Source organism: Lycorma delicatula, chromosome 1, assembly GCF_047948215.1.
Source record: "Lycorma delicatula isolate Av1 chromosome 1, ASM4794821v1, whole genome shotgun sequence".
Classification (NCBI taxonomy): Eukaryota; Metazoa; Arthropoda; class Insecta; order Hemiptera; family Fulgoridae; genus Lycorma; species Lycorma delicatula.
Window position 1 is genome coordinate 323,528,263 of NC_134455.1, and position 20,811 is coordinate 323,549,073.

The 20,811-nt window shown below is 32.3% G+C and overlaps 1 protein-coding gene across 1 annotated transcript in view; it reads left to right on the forward strand.

Moving 5' to 3' along the window:
- Fen1 (Flap structure-specific endonuclease 1) overlaps nt 1–20,811 on the forward strand; it is a 77,060-nt gene that overhangs the window by 27,674 nt on the left and 28,575 nt on the right. Inside the window, exon 3 of the mRNA XM_075382026.1 lies at nt 6,592–6,758. Within this exon, the coding sequence (XP_075238141.1) occupies nt 6,592–6,758 (167 nt within the window). The remainder of the gene's footprint in view (nt 1–6,591; nt 6,759–20,811) is intronic.

A 20,811-nucleotide genomic window follows, 5' to 3' on the forward strand; every position in this document is an offset into this window, starting at 1 on the left:
GTCCTGACGTCTACTTGGAGATCGGCTACACGACTTCGGAGCAGCGAGGTGAACTCCCCCGCTTTTTGAGAGCCTTTAATTCTCACCTCGACCTCCTGATTTCTGCCTCTTCTAATAGACAGGACCTCACCTGTCTCTTCTGCTCTTACTTTCTCTTTCATCGTCTTGACCAAATCGGCATATGACTTCCCCTGGGCTTTTACTACTACTGTTTTACTTTCGGCGATTGGAGGCGTACCTCTTCTCACCGAGGCCGACCTCGATCTTGCCCGCACTTGTTCTCCCTGACTAGGCAGCACCATTTTGGGAAGCGTCTTGCCCTTTCTCATGACATAAATGACGATCTTTTTAATTATTATTCCTACCGGGCCTGTGGGGACTACAAATACTGCCGAATCGGTTTTCCCTACCACTCTCCTGAGGGCTCTGACAACATGTGACGCCGTATTTCTATCCCCTTTACTAGAATCGTAAAGTATCGTATATCTTGTGCCCCTAGTTGTTATTCTATTATCCTCAAGTATAGTTGAGTCCTGGAGCACCAATGCTCCTGGACTTGCGTCAGCAAATTGACTGTTGAGACCTATGTTAGCTAAATCCACAAAATGACAGTTGTCTTCGCCTGGTTTTATGGCCGCCACCTGGGTAAGCCGGTTCATTACCCAGGTCGACCACCTCGCCGGGAGCCTATCCAGCAACTGTTCCTCAGTTAGATCCGTATCCAGTATATCGGACATCTCATCACGAAAGTGTCCGTCTGTCTGCGTCCCTACGTCTTCCAATTCGGGTGTCTCGTCATTAATTCTTTGTAGCTCTTTATAAATATCAGTGAGATCTCTCTAATGGGCCTTCATTGTGGAGATACTGGTTTTACCAAGGTTCTGTCTTAGCTGGATTAGTATTTGACCCAGTCTGTGTGTTACATCCTTAAGTGTCGGGGAGGTCTCTTCCTCCTCCGACGAGCCGGCTCTCACTCTTTTCGCTGCTCTTCCCTCAACCGGTTTCCAGTTCTTTCTCTCTTGTACATTGCCAACCTCTACGCTGCTCGTTTCCATATCTTCTGCCTCATTTGAAGTGGTCTCCTTTGTTCTCGACATCCTTGATGTTCCAGCCGCTTGTGAAGATTTCTCCAGCGGTAAAGAGCCACGTCGTCTCATGACCTTGGGTTGGACTCAGGGCCCAATCCCAAGTTCAACGACACCCCACTCGGGGGGTGCCCCAAAAAAAATTTGGGGGGGATGTGGGGGCACTAAATGTATGAGTTCGAAAAAGTAATCAAAAGTTTTGGGGGGTCAACTGATGAAGAAAGTTGTGATCCGGAAAGATATGGACAAATTTTTGGGATAGGATGAAAACTGTAGGAATTATGTAAGGAAAGGATTTCCCTAGTAGAGTGTCTGTAGGACTTTGAAATATTTCAGTCTTATAAAATTTTCTTCGAAATTTTAACTAAGTCCTTGTTTACTTCAATGAACTATGACAGGCCTAGCCTGTCTATTGACTTTGAAAATTTTTACAATATTCTATTATGTTAGTATAACCTCTAAATTAAAAAAAAAAACTTAGACAATGTTTTTTACTCACTTAGGTACTGCAGAAAGTTTTGTTTGATCACTAAACACAGTTTTCAACACTCTTGGTCACTTAATACCCTTCAGGGTCACGAAGAAATCCAAAGAAAACTTCACTAACCTCAAAATTTTTCAATTGAGAAAAAACGCTAATAATTCTGTTAGTCCGTGTCCAAAATTCATAAAAATTCACACAATAGTCCGTTATCCAATTCACTTTGATGCCTGTATGTCCAAACCGAAAAAATTCACCAAAAACCAGTCAAAATAACTCAAAAACGCGGAGCGACTACAGGAACGTCTGCACGTCTCCAACTCGACAGCAGGTAGTACTGGTGATCCAGTACTAGTCATCCAGATTGTGGTCACGTACTAACATGACTCATAACTATAGTTAATATTGTTTCTAGGAAAAAAATTTGTTACAGCAGTCAGAAATAAAATATTTAATTTTTATTTTGAATTTTTTATTTTTTTAAATTTTTCTGTAGTTTACAGTTTTTTTTTACTTCAGTAGCACTACATGAACACTATTTTGAAAACGTGAATTTTTTGTGTTGTTTTATGATAATTTATTTTCTAAAATCTGATTTTTGTCTGAATTAAAGTGTAAAAAGTACGAGGGTCTTTCAATAAGTCCTTAGAAAATACAAGAGATGGCACTTGTAGTATCAAAAATGGTTTGCTTTTAGTAAGCGTTATTTGTCGCTAGAGTGCAGTTAAAGTTTCAGCTGTATCCATCACGTGGTTTCATTGTCATAGTTAATTGAAGCAACAAGCTATTTATTTAGAAAAATGGAGAAAAGTGAGTTTCGAGTGGTGATTAAACACATATTTAAAAGGCTTAACACTGAAAGAGATCAAAGCTGAGTTGGATGAAGTTCATGACACCTGTGTTTGCAACTGTTTACAGTTGGGTAAATGAGTTTAAACGTGACCGTACATCCACAAAAGATGAACACCATTTGGGTCATCCCAAATGGATTGGAAGTGACCACCCCCAAAATGATGAACAGAATTCATAATATGGTTTAGAGTGATTGGCAAATCAGAGTGTGCGAAATAGTTGAGGCCACAGGCATATCGCAAGATACAGTGTTTTCAATTTTGCATGAAAAATTGGGTGTGAAAAAAATTTCAGCAAGATGGGTGCCGCATTTGCTCTCAGTGGAGAATAAACACAATCATGTGGTTGATTGAGGCTGTTTTGGCACTTTTCTGTCACAGTTCTGATGATTTTCTGCATCTATACATAACTGTGGATGAAATATGGATACACCACTACACTCCAGAGACAAAGTAACAGTCAAATGAGTGGGTTTTTGAAGGTGAACAGGCTTCAAAGAAGGCGAAGATGGTGAAATCAGCCGGCAAGGTGATGGCCACGGTTTTTTGAGATGCATATGTTATCATCTACATTGATTACTTGGAAAAAGGACAAACAATAACTATGCATATTATAGTATTATGCATCGTTATTGCACTGGTTAAGCGAAGAAATCAAGTATAAACGTTCTCATTTGAAAAAGAAAAAATATCCTCTTCCATTAAGACAATGCACCGATGCACACCTGCACAGTTTCTATGGCCAAAATTATGGAATTAAAGTTCAAATTATTACAACATCAAACCGTATTTACCAGATTTGGCCCCAGTGATTTTTTTTTTTTTGTATTTCCAAACTTGAAAAAATGGCTTGGTGGGCAGTGGTTCACGTCAAATGAGTAGGTCATCCTCCAAACAGTTGCTTATTTTGAGGACCTTCTGAAATCCTACATTTTGGACGATTTAAAAAAGGGAGAAACGCTTGGAAAAATGAATAGTTAAAGGAGATTATGTTGAAAAATAAAAAAAAAATCTACACAAAATAATTTTTTTTCTTTTTCTAGACTTATTGAACAACCCTCATTAATTGACATTGTCTACTTCACTGAACTAATACACTGCTGGATATCATTTTGGAATACAGGACTACAAGACATACATCACTCTTTCACTGTAGGGGTTGGCTGTATAATGAACAGTTTACAGAAATATACATTCAGGGAAATCAGTTATAACATGTACTATTTTCACCTTAGATGTATGGTTCAATCATGAGATAGGCTGCAATAGATTATATAAAGAATGAGATTAATGTACCATTTTGTTTTAGAATGAAAGGATTACATTTTGTTGTGTGAGAAATATAATGGATATTTTCTTTTGAATGTGTACAGGGTTCAGTAGGGAAACCTGATAGTTTTTTGAAATGATAGTACAAAGTTGTAATCTGATAAAAAACAAAAATTATCTTTTTTTTACTTAAAAAAGAATAGGTGACATTTATGACTTGTGAGGAAAACTGAATTTAAAAAATTAAGTTTAAAAGTTATGTTGGTCCACCAGGCTGGTCTAGTGGTAAACTCATTGTCACAAATCAGTTGTTCAACAATTGATTTTCAAAGTCGAAATTTCTCACATTCAGATCCTAGTATAAGTTAGTTGTTTTTATATGGATTTAAATACTAGACTGTGGATACCGTTGTTCTTTGGTGGTTGGCTAATTAACCACTCATCTCAGGATTGGTGGACCTGAGTCTATAAAAGAATTACATTTACATGTCATACATATCATCCTCATGGTACCCGTGTACTTGGGTTTCAATTAACTACACATCTCAGGTATGTTGGCCTGAGTGTACAAGACTACACCTTTTATTCACATGTCGTGAACAAGAGATGTAGCCGCCTAAGAGACCCGATTCCAGAAAGCTGCATGGGATATCTGGAGACTTCCAGAGATTCATAACAAAGAAAAAAATCATCTTCATCTCATTGGTCTGGGTGGGAGGGTTGCTTATTTATCATTAATTGAACTGATTGCAATATATACATTTATTCGAAGTCTTAGCTCAACAAGATCAGCTGGCTAAGTTAGTACATAAAACTCGATTTTTAATGAAACCCCCACAACAAAAAATCTAGCAGGGACAATCCTGGGGAGCAAAGTGCCATTCAATTGGACCTTTGCGACCAATCCACCAACCTAAGAATTGTGTATAAAGAAAATCTCAAATTCTAGGCGGTAGTGAGAGGTGGTGCTAGTAATCTTGCGGATAGTAATGGTATCAATCTTGGTCATTATTGTATAACTGAGGAATTGGAAAATTTTGTAGCACGTCCAGATAAAAATTACCATTTACAGCTGCCTCCTGGAAGGATTTTTTGCTTACGTCACAAAAAACATTGACGTTAGGACTATCACTAGTGGGCTGTAAAGTTTCATGAGGGATTTTGCTACTCACCTTGCAAATGGTGTGAAATATTGACTCTTCATTAAAAATGTATCATTGTCTGCAATTCTATCCATCATTTCCACAAAGAAATGCAGCTGAGCAACTTTGTTGCCATCTGTAATGTTTTGAACATGGTTAGTTTGTATGGCTTCAAGTGCAATCATTTGTATAATACTCATCAGACAGTTGTTTGTGGAATGGCAGTCTCATGTTGAGTTGATTTCTTTGGACTGAGTACAATACTTTCTTTGAATTGTCCCACCGTAGCTTCAGGGACATGTGGGCGTCCTGGTGATTTTGTATGTTTAATAGAACAACCTGCCTAATCAAAGGTTTGGTGCCAAGAGCAGTAGCGGCTTGTGTATAGGCACTGTGGAACTGCAGAACCCCTATTTCCACTTGATATTATTGATAACATTTAATATGAGTCTTTTTTTCTTTATAATTGTACAATATATATTCCTTAAGCCTAATGTCGGTACCCATCTCCCAGCTTATAAAAAAGATAAAAAAATCTTTGTATGGAACTGTGCGCTTCACAGTTCAAGGAGCGTGGTGTTTGGCTGTTGTGCGCATGCACACATAGGAAGCTGCACCCAAGGCTGCGAGGGAGAGGGAGCACTGTGCTCCTGCAGTACCGACCCTGGCGTGCTGGTGGAAAGTAGTTTATTTTTTACTCCAAGTATGTATGGAACATCCCTTGCTTGCTTCGTTTTCTAGTTTAGTCATGGAAGGAGTATGAAAGTGGCTTAGTTGTTTTTTCAGTAGTGATCAGAAGGTGGTGAAAGCAAGCGCTCTTTGATTACCAGACCTGTCCAAAACACGCTGGAAGGGCGAAAGACAAGGTAATGAGTAAAAACTAATTATCTATTTGTTTCTGTGTACATAGAAATTAAAATTAAGCACCATTGGACTATAGTGTTTTTAAGCAGATATCTTACTAAGTTATCTAATAATTAATAATAATAAAAAATATTATCTGTATTGACATTTTATTATTTATTTGGTTAAACTGTGTACCATATTCTTGAACATGATAAAGTATAGAATTGGATTATTATCCTGCTTCCTGCTATTCTATTTGATTTATTTTTTTCGGTTCTTTTATTTTACAGAAAACTTTAACATGACCTTGAAAAGACCCAGAAAAAATTTCTGGAGCAATATCCCCACTAATGTTAGCTACAAGCTGCCACTGGCCAAGAGCAAATTGTATGCCTACTAGGAGCGTCCCAACTGTACTCTAAAAATTACATGAACTGCAGTTTCTGACTGCAAATTGTGAAACCAAAGTGCACAGCGAGAATGTTCTGTACCAGTAAATGTATCCATTTTTAACAATACTGGTTTCAGCGCTTGTAGCTGTATTTGGTAGTAATGAATTAAGAGTTAAAATTTGATCTGTTTTGCTAAGAAATGAGATTGCAATCAAATTTATAAGTTATCTAAATTAATTGTTATATGCTTTTAAAGTTGTTAAGTTCTGTTTGAATAACGTAGTAATATTGAATAACAGGACAATTCTGCGATTTATGAGTATAGGTGATAGGTCTTTTGATGCAGAGATGTAACTTGATGCTGCTACTACAATGCTATTTTAAGTTTTTTTTGAGGACTAGGCACTATGATAAATCCAAAAAAATAAATGAACATAATTAGTATCCATTTTAGTTATTTTCATGAAAATTTATTTTATTGTCTTCATAATTTTTGTTTCTTTAACTAAAGATTTTATGTTACAGTCACTTAATGGGTACATTTTACCGCACAATTCGTTTAGTGGAGAATGGCATCAAACCAGTTTATGTTTTTGATGGTAAACCTCCTGAAATGAAGGCCGGAGAACTGAATAAACGTATGGAGCGTAGAGAAGAAGCTCAAAAAGCATTGGAGAAAGCAGAGGAAGCAGGTACGTGATTTTGTAGGTATTTTATAGTTTGTTATTTTAGAATTTTGTTCTCCATGTGTGTGTGTGTAATAAACTTTGTTAGGCTGTTTATTGTAGTTTTTGTGCAAGTAATTGTTCAGTAGATTAGCGCATATCACTGGTTATATTGATTAGCACATTTTGCAGTAGAACCCAAAATTTATTAATTTCTTGCATTTCGATACTGCTTTAACCATTTTTCTTTCACTGTGTTCTGTTTATTTGGTGACTCAGTTACAGTGCTTTTTCATTTAAATGCAGTTTTACAGTGGCTGTTTAAGATAACATATATATCCTTTTTTTAATGTTTTCTGATCAGCTTAGTGAACTTTTTGAAAATATTTATTTTAATATTTTATTTGATTTGGGCTTTAACATCATTATATTTTGAGGTTGCAAATATTATTTTACAATTTTATGTTTATTAAATTTCATCAAATAATTATCAGCACGTAGTTGTAAATATCCATGTTTTTTTATTGTGTGATGCGCCTCACAAGTTTACAGAACATAATTAAGAGTAGGAATGAAAGGCAGAAAAAAGGAAAATGCAAAAAATCTTAGGATGATGCTTTTAAAAAGAAATAAACATTTCAAAAATTATAAAAATCAGGTAAATAAACAAATAAAGCAGCAAGAAACTAAATTGTCACATTTGACTGTAATCATTTATACAGAAAACTGTGCTAGATATTTGAAAGAAATTAGAATTGTTTCACCAATGCTGTTGAAAATTTCTGAAACTCATACCGAAGTTAAAAACCTGTTTTCAAGGATTAAAGTAGTTACCAAAACTAATCAGTTGGTTTGTATGCCTGTTATGCAGGAAATATTTCTATAAAGGCTATGTAAATATTATAGTCATTAAAGTAACTGTCATATGAAACTACAGAAGAGAGTAAGTGTAGTGTTGATAAAGAGTAGTTTTGATAAATTTAGAAGACCAGATATTACACGATTTAAAAATTTTAGATAAAGCTGCTGATGCAGGTATTTCAACTGCTGAATACAATTCCAATCCATTTGTTCAAGAAATAAATATTGCTGATATTTACCCTGTATATGAGGTTAAAAAAAAAAAAATGTGCGGAATTTTGGTTTCCTCAAAACATTTTTATTTATTCACAATATTGATTTTGCCACCTTTAAAGAACTCCCCCTCAGATGTAATACATTTGTGCCAATTCTTTTTCCAATCTTTGAAGCACCAGAATGCAATTTTCGGTATTGTGTTTAGCTCCTTCAGTGATTGTCTTATCTCTTCAATGTTGGCAAAACATCATCCTTTCATGGTTCTTTTCAGCTTGGGGAATAGGAAGAAGGGACCATGTCCAGTGAATACAGAGGCTGTGGCATCATAACAGTGTTGTTTTTGGCCAAAAATTCATGAACAACCACTAAAGTGCAAGTGGATGCATTATTGTGGTGCAATTGCCATGAATTGTTTCACACAGATCCAGTTGTTTTCTTCAGGTTGCTTCACTCAAATGGCGTAGAACTTCCAGGTAGTTCTCCATATTGACCATATGACCTGATGGCAGGAACTCATGATACACTAAGCTGTTCAAATCGAAGAACACATTGATGAGAATCTTCACATTCGATCAAACTAGACGATCTTTTTTTGTTCTTAGTTTATCACAAAGCATCGATTTGGATGATTGGGCTTAGTTTCGATGTCATACCCATAACTCACATTTCATCACCAGTTATGACCTGTTTGAGCGCTTCTTGATCGTTGTTCACTTCATTCAGCAACTCCTGAGCAATGTTTATTTGGTACTGTTTTAGGTTGAAATTCAACAATTTTGGAACAAGTTTTGCTGCCATATTTTTGACATCTAAAACATCCAAAAAAATTGCCTGGCATGAGCCAAATGATATGCCAACAACATCAGTATACTGATTCAGCGATTGTCCATAATTATTTTCTTCACTTTTTCAATGTTCTCATCGGTTGTTGATGTGCTGGGATGTCCAGGGTGCACGTCATCTTCAATATCATGACCCTCTTGGAAATATTAATACCATTTGTAAATGCTTGTTTTATTCATCGAAGAATTACATTCAACATTTTCAACGCGGTGCTGCACTTTATTTCATTCTTAATGCAAATTCTTTGTTCCATTTTTTCCAGAAGGTAAAGATTGCTTACCATATGAAAACACGTAATCTTTCCAAAAGCCAACAATAAATTAAACATCCAGAACAGCTACCAATGTAAATATACGTTAGGAAAAAGTGTACTAACGCAACAAAAATAAAATTATGACTGTTGGTCTTAAAAAGCACAGAAAATTTAAAAATTCTATGTATATTTTGATCAAACCTTGTATATTGCAAGATATTGAGGGTTAATGAAATTGGCCGCTGTTGGAAGTTTGTACCGTCATGAACATATGTAGCCAAAGAAGAAAAACTTAAAATTGCAATAGACCATGTAATCATGTTTTTAAGCCGTACAGAATGATTATGTTAAAAAAAGAAAAGTACACTGAAGGAAAGAACTGTCTAATTTATGACCGCTGTGGAATCATGGAGGTCTTTATACTGGGAGGTCCTTCTGTATGTATGTTAAATGCCACAGAGTCTGTGAAGTTTTTTTTCATATATGCAGATTTATAATAATTGTAGTTACATATGCAGAGATTTAAACATCTGTTGACGTGTCCCTTTTTTAGGCTTTAATATTATTTTTAGTAACTGGTTCACTGTAAGATAGAAAAGTATATGACTAGATGAGATTATTACAGTTCTTGGAGCTCCTATATCTCTTATACCTCAACTGCTTTATATCTATCAGCAGTAAAACTCCACCAGATAAATATTATGTTGCTCTCAAGTTTCTAGAGTAGGGTAGAGTAGAAAATTTTTGGTATTAATGTAGTAGGCGATCTATCACTATAGTTAGTTAGTTGTTAGATGGCGCCACTGAAACGCTATATTGAAATAAGAAAATAAATAATATTATAAATATAATTAACCAAACTTAACCTACGCTCACTTTGCTCACTAACCTTGACTAGCAAGTGTAGTTTAAGTTTGGTTAGATTATATTTATAATTTTATTTTTTTATCTCAGTACAGTCCAGTGTTTCAATGGCGCCATCTAAGAACTAATAAACTACCGCTGTAGTTTATTAGTACCATTGTAGTTTATTACCATTTTATTTTACAGTAAATTACATCTTTAATGGATAATGAGTTGGATCAATTCAGACACCAGAAACCTGCATGAATTTCCATGTATTGCCGAACTAATTTTACTGCAGTGTAACATGTTTTCTTTGTTTAACTTCTGTTTTTATTATTATTACATCACTATACTTACCTTGTTCAGTTTGTGTTAATGTTTTGACTTGGCATTACTGCTTGTCTGTTTGAAAATCACACTGTAGAGTTTGTCTGCAAGTGCTTAAACGTTCTGGACTTTTAATTTTAAAATTTTCCATTCTCTATCTCAATTTAGACACTTTTGTAACTCTGAACTTCTCTTTTATTATTTTTAGCGTCTTGATCCCTCATTAAATTGACTGTACCTCCAAAGACAATATTTATGAAATTATTGATTACTATAATAAGCTTTAGTTTTCTTGGGAATGGATTAATAGAAAACTCTTTTAAGAGTGATTGTAACAGAAGCCCAAAAATGTTTACAGATATTGTTGGAGTTGACATTCTATAGTTCTGGTCCAAGTAAACCTGAATTTTAAATATTCTTTATCATACAAATGATTGACATTTTGAGTTAATTTCACAATTTTTGTCTTTACTGCATCGTCTCCAGCTTTACTAGTACTAGTATCATCATTAGAATCAGTACATGATCTTTTTGTGATCAATTTATCCATTTTATCTTTCTTAAAAAATATATAAATGAAAATATAAAATTAACTTATATAATGCAAGACTTAAATAAATGTAAACTCGTTTAATTTAAAAAATTGTGTAAGATCACTGGAAAAGAAATCAGCAATATAAACTTCACATTAACTTTTCAGAATTCAATTACACACAGAACACATGTTGCTTCTGCACAGTTCATTTACTGATATAGTTTATTGGTATTCTGTCTGCCGTGCCCCTGTTGTCTCCACTTGTAGCCATGAACACACAGCATTATCAAGTCAACTATATTAGTAAAATGAATTGTGCGCATTGCACAAGTGAGGTGTGTTCTATATTTGAATTCTGATTAAAGAACCAAAAGATATACTTTGTCGTTCATATTTGCTGATTACAATTTGATACCAAAAATTGTTCTGTATTGTCTTGATTTTTCTTTTACTAAAATTTTTAATTGTGTAATCTGATTTTTTCATTGGAACACCATTGTTCTATGGAACATGGATTGAGAACCATGGGTGTAAGGATCGAGTTAAATTTTTTTTGTTCTGTGATGTCTGCATGGTAATTTTAGTACTGTTAGTAAAAATTGAAAGAAAAAGGTTAAGAAAAGGATTGCCAGAAAAATGGTAATCCATCGGATGTATTTTAATTACAGCATTTAAGGAAAATATAGTTGAAGATGGAAGCCTGGTCTATGAAGTCCAGAGAAGGAAAAGAAGGATTAGTAAAGGTAAAACCTTTATTTTTAGGGATGTAGTCATTAGTTTAATGGCGGATAACGTGTTGTATTGAAAACGTTTCTAGTGTTTTGTGCACATTGGAATGTTGTGGTTGATGATTATGCATAATAAAGATAAAAAATAATGGTAATATTCTAATTTCAGTGCTGCAAATCAATGAGGCTAATATTACACTATTTCTTAGCTTGTTTTGTTTGCTTCTGCTTTGAGTCTTTGTGGTTTGTGCTTATAGATTTAGTACTAAAGTTAAAACAGTTTATGTTATTCAGATTGTAGAATAACACGTAGTCACCTTGTTTAGTTTTTGAGTTAAGCTAATAGAAATTTGCACCTGAATGAAGATGTAAATCTTCATTCTCTGATAGTTCAGAGATCTATCTTATCAGCAAAAAATCATTTTAAAGATGGATTACCATTTGTTTCCAAAGAATTGACAGGTCGGTCATGAATTATGAGTTTTGTCCAAAATATCCCAGATGGAATTCTGGAACCCATACCAAATTGAAAGTCCTCATTAGGTACATGGATGTATTGTTAAGTGGCAACACTTGTAAAAATTATGTGCCGCTGTTCCATGCTGTACATAGCTAGGCTGAAGTTTGAAATTATAATGCATTTGTGTTATTCTTGGAACTCTGATGATTTCTCAAGATAATGTGAAGAAGAAATTATAATTTATGTAACACTTTATCCAGTTTTCAGAAAAATACAATTTTGGCATGAAAATGAAGAACTTATATACACAGTCCTTATTTTAAGGCATATTATTTATAGTGCGTTGAAAAAGTTTTATCTTGAACTTGTTGTTTTGATGATGACAAAGTAAACATAAACAAATATTCTATTCTGCTCAGTATATAAGTGATGAAAGTTTGTATTACACAAAATTAGCTATGAGAAGATACTGAATAACTATAAAATAAATATCAATTCAAAAGGTATTAATGAAAATAATTTGAACCTATGTTTAAATAAATGTTAAAGAGATAATAGAACGTTTAGGGTTTTATTTAGTACTAAAAAAACTCAGAGCCATATGTCTGTGAAAGACAATCTGTAAATTATGTTGTGGAAAGATCTCTTAAATGAATTAGTCATTTTTTTTTAACGAATGATATGGAAGTATAATATGGCCCTTTTCATAAGCCAAAGAATTGCATTTGAAACCTCTATCAGGACTAATAGAGTTGGCTATTACTTCTAAAAATAAACTAATAATTTTTATTAGCAAAGGTTGCTTATTAATAAATATAAACACATAAATTAATAATCTTTCATTTGCTAATTATCTGTCTATCTGATTAATACTTATGGATGCAAAACAGTGATCTGACTGCCCGTTTTTACATCGTTAAACTCTTTTTGACTTTTTAGGAAGCTCCAAGAGATGATATTGTATTTCAGAATATAATTAGGCATAACATAATTTAATGATAATAAACTTATTTTATTGATATGCTTCAAAACTAAATAGTACAATTTGATTTTGTTGCAAAAAAATCAGTTTGATATCCATAAGAATTTGTCATTTAACAATAACACCCAAAAAATCATGGAACTACAGCTAAAAAAACACAGTCGGTACAATTAATAGGAGCTCTATACATTTTATTAGTGGTGATACTTCTATCTGAGAAGTACAGTACAATGATTTTATCTATATTTAAGCAGTTGCAATTCATCCAGTAAATAATGGGACTGCTTATGTAGAATTTTCTAATACTTATAAATATCATTCTATTCTCTTTTAGTATATTTATGAAGTCATTAGAAAATTTTCAAGTAATTTTTTATATTTAGTCTAATAATACTTTTGAAAGCTGATGAGCAAATTATTTTTTGTTATGTTATGGAGATTCCTTACCAAGGAGTTACATTTTAATTTAGGACATTTTTTTAACATTCTTTAGTAATTATGCAATTTTCTTATTGTGTTTAATTATATTAACTTTTATATTAAACAGGAAGCGAAAAAGGCCATCTGAAAAACATGGGATGGTTGTTAAATTTTTCATCAAACTTAATTTTGTTATTATATCCCTAAATAGGAAAGAAACACATATATTTTGAATATAAATTTTCATTGTGGAATTTATCTAAAGCACTTGTCTGACATTCAGTGTGTTCAATTGAAGAAGTACAGGTTCTCAAAAGTCAAGGTACACTGAACAATTACAGCCCTTCGAATTTACCAAGAAAGTTCATCAAATGGAATGCATTTGGTACACTAATTCAAACGCCATCTATTCAGAATGGGAATTCAGGTTGATACCATGCAGTATTAAAACTAGTTTTATTTACACTCCACAATGATCAGAACTTGATGATTAAATGTGATCAACAAGCTTTGTAGATTTAATTTTTGAAGATGCTGAAAAAATTCTTTCTAGTTTCACATATTAAAAAAATGGTAATTGAGGGTTTGGAAGGGAATCAAATTTGGAAGCTAAAACAGAAAAATGCTTGAAAAAAATTATTAGAAAAGGTTAGTTCGAATTTTTTAGCTGCAATGTTGAGCATTACACATTTTAACCAAAGAAGATTCTGATTGAATGAAAATAGAACTCTAAAGAAGAAAGGGTAGTAAAAAATGCGCTACAGTGAACTTCACAAAGAAAAATACCTAACAGGTAATACCATAGACTTAAAAAAAATCAGCTGACAAATCAAAGCTATTAGTTATATTTTATGTTGTAAATAAATAAGAAATTAAGTTTGTGGGTAGAATACAGGTCAAATCAGTATTGAAAACTGCATTTCAGTTGATCTATCTGAGTGTTTATTCATATATAAGCACAATAACAAGAATTGACAAATTTTGTAGACAGTCATAGAAATGATAAATCATTTAAAATAAATCATTTTGTTTCATATAATTATAAAGCATATAATTAAAAATTTCCGCAAACAAATTTGATTATACCATTTTTCCCGTTTATGTCTATCACCAAACACATCTGCCATTTGTTTATATTTATTTGGAAAAATTGAAAGAGAAAGGCATTAGCTGAAGTTGCCAATGTATTTTAAGTTAAAAAAAAAACAATAATCAGAAGTGTTCCTTTTTTTAAATATATACATGATTTGTGTAAGATTGTTTTGTGTGGTACAGTAGATACTAAACTTTAAAATGCAGTGGCATAGGGCAGCCCAAGGGATACTTTTCTATTCCTTTTACTGCTTGTTGTTTTGATAAAATAAATGAAATATAGAATTTTTGTTTTGTAACTTAGTTTTTTTTTTGTAATTAAGACATAAGCTGTGATATCTAATTAAACAAATTTTTGATTTGGCACTTGTATATAAAAAATGGAATCTGTTAAATCTGATTCAAATTTTTCATCTGAAGTTGTAATATATAATTATCATACCCTCCTGGTTATAACACTGACTGTTGAAAGAATTTTGGTTTAATGTGTTTTAGAATGAATCAAAAACATCTAAACTAATTTATCAAGTTGTTTAGTAGTAGCATGTTGAATGAGAATAATTATTTTTAAACAGGTTTAAGCTGTTGTTTTGGGGTTAAATTACTGCATGATTGAGATTCTTATAAATACATCTTGGAAATTAGTGAGTACAACTCAAAAATTTGTATAAGTGTTCCCTCCTCCCCTAAAAAATAAATTGTAATCTTACAGTAGAATACTAAATTTTATTCTCAGTGTTTTGAAATGTTCAACTCACAATTAGATAATCACAGAGGAGAATGTTAAGCAGGTTTTAGAAATGGAAGATCTTGTCCAAAACAGATTTTAAGCAGATAGTTATTTAAAACTAGCCAAAAAAGTTTGATTTTTGAACATTTCCAAAAAGCTTTTGATTCTATTGTTAGAGATTTTTAAAAGAATTTGGGGCAGGTAATAATAAAACAGTGGAAATAACTAGACAGACACTGACAAACGGAACTTCTAAAATTAAATTTATGGAAAGAAACTTTAGGGTAGGCCATACACCATTGCTGTTGAGCATTATAAAGACAAATTACCAAAATGTAAATTAGCATTCTACAAATTGATTTCATCTGCCTATGAACCCGTTTTAAGGCAGTTTCAGAACCCAGATCCTCTTGCTCCTTATTTATTTTCACATCTTTTAATGATTTATAAAAACACTCCTTAGCCGTTTAATTAAATCAAGTAATATAGCAGCTGCTGCTGTAAACACTTCTTCGAAACTTACTTCAATTGATTGTACTGACTTTTTTTTTTTTAACCTCCTGGACCACCATTAAGTATTACTTAAGAGGATGAGATGAATGACAATTTTTGTAGCATGTGAAAATGCCATGCCTGACCAGGGTTCAAACCCGGGACCTCCAGATGAAAGGCCAAGAGTCTACCAATCATGCCATGGGGGCCGGCTAATTGTACTGACTTAAAAAATTTATGTGAATTAAAGAAAATTGATCTTTATTTTAAAATTACCAAAAACATCAGAAGGTAATGAATTCCTTTTGACTGTGCTTTGGAGAATGCAAAAGCTTGAAGAAGAATATAGCATCAGTAAATAAAACTGAGAAGAATCAAAGAATCTATTTTGCAGATGTTTAGGTATAATAACTTATGATTTAGAAAATGGTTATACAAGATTAAAACTTCTCAAAGAAACAGCAGAAAAAGTAGATGTACATATTTAATCTAAAAGAAAAAACAGATTTATGATAATAATTTGAAATATTTTGAAAAAAGAGAATATATATCCAGTGATAAAAATTCACCAGAAGTAATTGAACAAGTTACAGAAACATTAATAAAACTGATAACTTTATCATGGTTCCCACTGTCAGGAAATATAGACTTAATCAGGAATGTTTAGAAAAATTCAGGAAAGTTGCAAAAAATTTTTGAGAAGGGCATTTTTGTTACCAAATTAAGTTTAATAATGTTAGTATTAATAAAGTACTTTTTAATAATGCCAAAATATATTTGATATACTTTCCCAGCATCGGGAAGTGGCGACCACCATTGCCCAGCACATTGCAACTACGTGCTGCAAGCAGCCATTAATATGTTCTGTTCTTACTTATATTCCTAATCGTTTTTTTTTTTTATATTGAAGGAGGGATATTCCAAATTGCAGTTAATTTTTTCTCTGGTGAAACTTTAACAAAAAGTTACCATTGAAAAATTTAAAGGTTGTTAACTATTTTTTTGGAATTTCGAACCACCATGAATTTTTTTTGTATTTTAGAAAATTACTTGCTTTTAAATGACATCTAAAAAGGCGCTGTTTAATTTCCACTGGTTAGATATAAACAGAGAATTCAGTTGGTTGAGAAGAGGTAGAGATGTGTTCTTTTTGTGATGTGTCTAAAAAAACATTTTGGACTGGCAATATGGACCAAAAGGCAGTGTCTTCACATTAAATGAAAGCTACATAATGAAATAATTAAGATAAGGAATTATCTGCCTTCACTGAACTTTTTTTATCTTCCAGTGGTATTTCAACTCAGGAGACTAAAACTTTGATCAACAGTTGTGAGAGTAGTGGTTGTGATACATCTGTGTATTCCTTGCCTGGATCTTTTGGTTAAAATAATAGCATTTCAGCAGCAAAGAGATACATTTGAATCCTCAACTTCATTTATGCAAAATCACAACACAGTTACTTCTTTTTGTTATAAACATGATGTTTCTAAGGCGGAAATATGTGGGTTGTCAATATTGTACAAAATAATTTATCCCTAAGTTCATGTGAAGATATTGATTGCAATTTTTAAAATTATGTTTCCTGATAATTGTATAATGTCAAAATTCCAGCTTGGAGCTATAAAATGCTTCTAAGTCATCAATCATGACCTTGCACCATACTCTGATGACATTCTGCAAAATCAGCTATGTTCTTTTTTTAGTAATGTGGTTTGCTTTGATGAAGCATCAAATTGTACAGAGGGGTCAAATGGACTTATTTGTGTGATTTTTTGATACAGAAACAAATAAATTATGAACAAGGTATTATAACAGTATATTTTTGGGAAAGTCCATTGCTCAACATAGTCAAAATAATTTCATAGAAGATATCTTCCCTCTAGATAAAAACAAAATATTATATATATCTATGAATGGACCAAACTGATCAGAAGATAGAGGAAGACCCTGAAGGAAATTGTTTGGTGAGTATTGGTGTTTGCAGTTTACATGTTGTAAATGAGCCATGAAAACAGGGATTGAATCCGTCAGATGGGCTACTCATACTTTTTTAAGAGATCTTTACGTTTTGTTTAATGATAGCCCAGTGCGGCACGCTGAATTTACCTCAAACACAGAAAATAAATTTCCTTTAAAATACTATATGGTTAGAACAAGCCTTGCTAATTTTGGATGACGTAAAGAAATTGATTGACAAATCAAAAAAAACTTCAGTGTAAGCCATACATACTCCTGTTGAGCATTATAAAGACAAATTATGAAAATGTAAATTAGCATTTTACAAATTTCATCTGCTATAAATCCTTTTTAAAGCAGTTTCAGAACCCAGATCCTCTTGTTCCTTACTTATTTTCACATCTTTTAATGATTTCTAAACATGCTCCTTAGCTGTTTAATTAAATCAAGTAATATTGTTGCTGCAAACATTTTGAAACTTACTTCATTTGATCGTACTGACTTAGAAAATTTATGTGAATTAAAGAAAATTGATCTTTGATTTCAAATTACTAAATTTCTGAAAGAAATAAAAACGTCAGAAGGTAATGAATTGAGGTTTCATAAAGAGTATCAGACGTCATTAGTTAAATTCATCTCAAAGTTTGTTGAACGAAGTCCTTTAAAATGTTAAGTTTTGTTGAGGGGTTTATCATCATTAAATCCAACTGTGATCCTTCATGAGCCTGAACTTGGTTGTAAAAAAATGAAGTGTTTATTGGCAGCATTATGTGAAGCTAATAGATTTACTGTAAATTCAGCTGAGAAACAATATTCTTTGCTATGTATGGATGTTAAAGGAGGAAATATATATTAAAATATATATATATATATATATATATATATAGTTCAATATACTGAAGATGACAACAGTGAAGAATTGAAAGATAAGAGGAAGTTGGATAAATTTTTTCATCTTTTTTTAGCAAAAAATCAAAATATGTGAACCATTGGGAAATAGTAAAACTACACGTAATTTTTTCACACTGAAACATAACAGTTGAAATGGCTTTTCCATTAATAAATCTCTTCTTGTTGATAATTTGCAAGAAGAGAATAATTAATCATCAAAAGGTTTTTGATGCAACTCTAAACGCTGGGGGCAAGGAGAATATTTTCCTTACAAAAAAATGTTCATTGCTGTGAGAAGCCCTAGAAGACAGTATGAAGAATGTATTTTAGAAAAAATAAAAAACTTCTCTTGTGAAGAATAGAATAGAGCCTTGTAATGGAAAATGCAAGCAGAAATTTAAAAAACTAGAGGAAGAAAGGAAAAAGTTGAGAGCTACAACCCTACAGTACAATTAACTAAATTAAAAAAAATCAAATAAAAAAAGAAAGACAAAAAAACTCTTTTTAAAAAAAAACCTATCAGACCTAACTGAATTGAACAGCTAAAAATATTTATTGTAAATAAATAAAAACCAAGATTCGTTTCTAGATCTAGAGAAGAACAGATACCCATCAAAATTAAACTTTTAGTAAAGGATAAGCAGTTAGAAACCTAAAGGTATTGAAGAAAAGTTGCTCTGTATTTTATATGTACATAATAATACGTTTGTATTGTAATATATACATTTCTTATCTGTAATACTTTTAGTCACAGTGATTTCTTTTTCCTTTTTGTTCAGTTCAATTTTCCTTTTTGTGGTCATACGTATTATTTGTATAAGTTGTGATCATACATATTCTTTGCTAAATTGAAATTTGTGTTTCTTAGCATCTTTATGCAATCAAGTTATTAATTGTTTTTTGTTTACTTTGTAAAATAATGTAGGCTAGTTTTTGTGAAAAAGTTTTAAGCAATCTTAGGGCCGAGAGCCTGTATTTTTAAAAATTGCTTTAGTTAGTTTATTTTTAGTTTTTATTTCTTATCTGTGTTACTTTTAGTTCCCATAATGTTCATTTTTATGCAAGAAACTTATTAAATATTGTTTAGTTTTTTGTACTTTGCAGTGAAATTTACTGAAACAGTTTTATTACAGAAAATAGCCTAATTTTAAATGTATATTGTAAAAAAATCATTAAAAAAATAATCTTTAAAAATGAATGTAACAATAAATAAAATTTAAAAAAAAGAGGCATGAGTTGGGCAGCTATAGAGATTGTGAAGGCTGCAAAAAAAATGTATATATTTTGTAGAGTAAACGGCAGTAGCATAACATTGTAAGAGTGAGGAAATTTTTACAAAATTGGTCAGGGAAAAACCTGAATCTTAAAATTCTGTGGGAACCCTGTTTAAATACCTTGGAGAAAATCTTAAGATAAGAGCAGAAAACTAGAAAAAAGTGTTTGTGAATGTCAGGAGTTTGTTTACAAAGAATGTATATCTTAAAATGTTTAAGATTTGACACTAGTAGTAAAACCAGAAGTTCATAAAAAAAATCAAATTTTTCTAAATTTTATGTAAACATGAAACATGTATGGTGATTTTAAGTGAATTATGTCTTTATCAGCTGCCAAAATCCTAGAGGCACATGCTCATATTTTTGTGTTTTAAATGCAGTCCAGTATTGATTTTGCTGTAAATTGCTTTGTGAGTTTTACATGGATTTTTATTTAAATTTAAGAATAATCTGCTTTGATGGTTAGTTATATTTCTCATTATGCTCACCTTCCTTGGATGCATTTGTGATCATTGGTTCTGGTCAACTGGGAAACAATTTTATTGTACGTTATTATCTTACTTACTTTTGTATTTAACTGTGCACCATCGAAATGCTACCAGCATGTACTAGGAATGTATTACTTCTTATGTAATGTTGTGTTTAATTTTAAAAAGTAATGAAATGTATCTGCTTAATTTTGAAATGAAGCATAAATAAAATATGTAATTAAATGGAAATAAATAAATTATTATTGTTCAGGAAATTTATAATCCATGCTTTGTTGCATTTGATGGAGTTGTATAGTATGAGGGTGAATAATCATATTTAAACAATAATTTTGCTATTCTACGCAGCAAGCAGTTCCAAGCTTGATGGTGGTGTGAGGGGTTAATGTTTCGTGTATTAGAGAGGGGAACCAACTTGGTTAGCTCCTCCGCTCGGTTCTGTCATCAGTACAGCCATGAGTGAGCAAATGATTCCATCGTCTGTTGCACAACATATAATCATTAAGGTTTTTAACTAATGAAGGCATTAAACTTACTGAAATTTTAACTCATTTAAAGGTACAGTTTGGGGTTGCTATACTGTCCCAGAACCAAGTGTATACATGGACCAGACAATTTAAGGGTGGGCGAGAAAGTGTAGAAAATAAGTCACGATAGATGTCCAAGGCCAAGTTTTGCAGCTGACA